Below are 4056 nucleotides of genomic sequence, written 5' to 3'. Positions count from 1 at the left end.
GTTTTGATGAATGTTTTTAATCGTTTACCTACGCGCTCTCCTTACTTCATTAGTACATTTTAAAGTGGGTCAAATCCTTTAATCGAAAAAAAACTAAATGCGATCTTGTCTTTGATTTGATCCTCCTTAAATGTGAACCGTAGTCCGATACAGAAAGAAGCAGAACATCTGAGAATAAACTGTACTTCATTAGTTAGCTTTAACGGTTAACGTTATCGTGTTTCCTCGACGCAAGTCTGACGCTCCAGGTTGAAGTATATTTATAAAATATTCACGAATCAAGCAGCATTATCATTTATTAGAAATGAGACGTTCAAATGATGTGTAATGACACACACGCCGTTAAACATGATTTTTTTTAACCATTTAGTTAACGAAAGCACTGACATCGAATAAATCTCAAAACATTCGCGTTTTCCTCATTAAAGAAATTAACCGGCGATAAAAGTAATTAAGCAAGCATATGAAATGTCTCAACTTCTGAAAGCCTTTAGTAAACTTAGCTGTAACCGTTTGAGGAAATTACCTCAGAATTAGTTTCTCACGCTAACCAGAATGAACTACTCGTCGAAGAGCTAACTGTGGAGCTAGTCGCAAAGCTAGCATGCTAATGCTTCGACCGCTCCAGTTTCTCCTTTCATATAGTCACGTTCATATTTACTGTTTTTTCTGATTCATATTCCATTTAACTTCTGACATATCTACTAAAGAATACCGCAAGGTTTTAAAGGGAAGTATGAATCCCTTGTATTGCTAAATATTAGCCAGTTGGTAAGCAGTTACCCAACATAAAACTGCTTAGTAAAAAAAAAAGGTAAACATATATATATCTATATCTATATATATCTATATATATATATATATCTATCTATCTATCTATATCTATATATATCTATATCTATATATCTATATCTATATATCTATATATCTATATATATATATATATATATATCTCGTAGATGTTTAGTGTTGTTTTTAGGGTTTTTGTGTAATCCATATAGCGTTAGCAAGCCATCAATAAAAGAAAGAAAAAAACTTGTCAGTTAAACAACATTTATAAAGGAATAGTTCATTCAAAAGTTAATTTTCTGTCTATATTTGTTCACCCTCATGTAATTCCAAATTTGTATGCTGTTTTTTCCCACAGCACATGTGCATACACCAAAAAAACCAAAACAAATATGCTCAAATTCAGTCGTTTTTTTAAAAGAATCAAACAGCCAGTAAATTAGAAAATATTGAAGATTTTCACTGAATAAGAGTTTAATATCAAGTCTACAAATCTTGTATGGATTCAGAAAATTTCAAACATGAAATACGTAATTTTTAGTGTAATGGTGTTTCTTTTTCTACGTTTACATTTCACGAAAAACAAACTTTCAAATAATAACAGCATACAGGTTTGGAGGACGAGGGCGAGCTGTTTATTTAATGCGATAAAACTATAAAAACCAATGGGAAGTTGGGTTATATCCATCCGATCCCAACATCGTTTGTACACAATTCAGTTTTTGAAATCATTTCCATTTCTAACACTCGTATCTCTCTCAAGATGAAGCACCGCAGATGAATCAGGCCGCGTCCCAAACTCCAGACTGGAGATATGAAGAAAAGTGTTCAATATTGCAAGAAATGCGAGAGGTGATGTGTCAAATATATCTGAGAAAAATAACCTCCGCCGTCCGTCAAGCGTTTGGCTGTCGGATCTTGGTTTAGTCTTTGTGCAAAGTCTGGTTAAGGTGCAGGTAAAGTGGTTTCTTTGTCAGGAGGTTGAGTTTCTTCCTCTTGAAGTCAGTCGGTTTCTTGTACCTAAAATCAAGATTGTATTTATGCATTGCGTGTTAATGCTATAACATAGGATGCGGCCGACTCGCCTGATACTTACAGTTCTATAACAATGGGACCTGGCTTGATTTCGTCCATTTCCATGAAGGCAAAACACTTAGTGCTAGTGAATCTTTTCTTGGGTTTGTAGTGCTTGAATTCGAAGAAAATAGCTGCACCTACAAAAGAGGCGAACGCAAGAATAATCAACAATATACAGAAACATATCTTGAGTCTTAATGCAAGACGTGGATGGGTTTGGAGAAATGTAACATTTAGATGCTCTGCAGTGAATGGGTGCCGTCAGTTTTTGTCTTCTCAAAATGTTAATCAGTTAAACTGATTAAACGGGTGGCGTGTATTACTCGGGGATCATTGTGATGTTTGGGCTCTCATTCTGACGGCACCCATTCACTGCAGAGCATCCATTTCCGAGCAAGTGAAGCAATGCTACAGATCTGATCAAAAAAAAACAGACCTTTTGGTAGTTTTTCTAGATGTTTCTGGATTTCCACATCCACGCTAAAATGAATATACGTGTCCTCCTTGCGCGTGGCCACTGGTGTGTCCTGAACGGGATTCAAGTCTATACCGTTCAGATCTGGAAAAGTTAAAAAGACAAATATGTAAGAAGACAATAGGTTGCGGTTAACAAGCGCCGGCGAGTCCTACCTTTAACACTGACGGTGATGTACGGGTCAATGCACTGTCCCGCGTCTTTCAGACCGATCTTCTCTATCGTCAGCGTGAGCAAAGTCATTTCAGGCTCCGAGGGTAACCGTGGCAACAGCGTACCTGTCAAAGACGTCAAACTATAAACACCGGCACACTTGAAAATTTGTTTGCTTGCTGATAAAGAAAACGGATTAAAAGGCACTTTTGGACAAGTTCACCTACTGTTTACTTGCATTAATATAATATTACAGAGCTTGGCCTATTGTAGGTAAACTAACACAATATTGAAAGAATCAGCGAAAAAAAAAAATTCTTGCACAGTATTTTTGTCTTTCTAAATATCTACGAATTCTTGGGTCAATATCTGTATCAAAATATTGTTCATTTTTAGACAAAAAATAAATAAATAAATAAATACCCGTCAATGAGGTAAGAACACAACCTCAAAGGAAAATAAATATTTTTCTTCACCATTGCCAGATATTTTCATTACAAAAAATATACTTGTTTAAAAAAACAACAAAAATCTTAATGATCCATTTTGCTTCTCATGTAAATGCATAATGATTTAATTTAAGAAAACAGAAATGCTAAGTAAGGAAATTATAAGGAAAAAAGAATAAAAAAAAATAAATAAATATAAATAAATAAATATATATATATATATATATATATATATATATATATATATATATATATATATATATATATATATATATATATATATATATATATATATATATATACACATATACACACATATACATATACATACACACACAAACATACTGTATATATTTACGAAAAAAAAAAAAAAAAAAAAAACAAAAACAAAAAAACTAATGTAAGGCCTTAGCATAATGAATAATTACGAGAAGCCATGCACTATGAAGAGAATCACCTGGAACCCTTGAAGAGAACGATGGTGTTAAACCTGCTCCAGTCCCAGCGTCCAGCTCCTCCTCCAGCTCCAGGTTCTCCTCCTCACCCGGTGCAAGGATCTTCCTAAAAACACCAACCATCTGTCAAACAACAGGGGATTCTACAGGGACAATTTACTGGGCTGACCAATCAGCATCCAGGACCAACACTAAATATTAAAGAGCTACCTCAAAGGCACTGGCTGGACGTCGAAAGGGAAGTCTTTGTTGTAAGTGAGAACGTTCTTGATAACTGGAAAAAAAACAAGAAGCATAGCAGCGATATATCAACTCAGTCCAGGAAGTGTCCAGTTATTCCTATGTTCGCCGTATCATAAAGATTTGACAATAAAAATACAGCTAAAGGTGGACGTTTGTACATATAGACTTAAATGCATCTAATATGATACAGTAAGGCAAGGCAAGGCAAGTTTATTTATATAGCACATTTCATACACAATGGTAATTCAAAGTGCTTTACAAAAGAGGAAATAAAATAATTACAAGGTTTAAATAACAATAGAAGAAATTAAAATAAAATAAAAACACTGATTTATGATAAACTGAATTTAAAGCAAAAGAGAGATTAAAACAGTTTAAATAAAAGAAGCAAAGTAGCACAGTTCGGACGCAGCAC

The 4056-nt window shown here is 34.1% G+C and overlaps 1 protein-coding gene across 4 annotated transcripts in view; it reads right to left on the bottom strand.

Moving 5' to 3' along the window:
- Window positions 1–1039: 1039 nt before the first annotated feature.
- aida (axin interactor, dorsalization associated) overlaps window positions 1040–4056 on the bottom strand; it is a 6232-nt gene continuing 3215 nt past the window's right edge. For 2 of the 4 annotated variants that reach the window (XM_043220225.1, XM_043220224.1), the window contains exons 4-9: window positions 3609–3672; window positions 3401–3500; window positions 2497–2619; window positions 2303–2425; window positions 1886–2003; window positions 1040–1809 (exon numbers count right to left, since the gene is read on the bottom strand). In XM_043220225.1, coding sequence (XP_043076160.1) covers window positions 1713–1809; window positions 1886–2003; window positions 2303–2425; window positions 2497–2619; window positions 3401–3500; window positions 3609–3672 — 625 coding nt within the window. In that variant the 3' untranslated portion in view covers window positions 1040–1712. Of the gene's footprint in view, window positions 1810–1885; window positions 2004–2302; window positions 2426–2496; window positions 2620–3400; window positions 3505–3608; window positions 3673–4056 lie in introns of all 4 variants that reach the window. The other 2 variants (XM_043220223.1, XM_043220222.1) reach the window with 1 other exon arrangement.

Source organism: Puntigrus tetrazona, chromosome 20, assembly GCF_018831695.1.
Source record: "Puntigrus tetrazona isolate hp1 chromosome 20, ASM1883169v1, whole genome shotgun sequence".
NCBI lineage: Eukaryota > Metazoa > Chordata > Actinopteri > Cypriniformes > Cyprinidae > Puntigrus > Puntigrus tetrazona.
The sequence above is the reverse complement of the archived record's forward strand: the minus strand, read 5'-3'. Positions and strand labels throughout refer to the sequence as shown.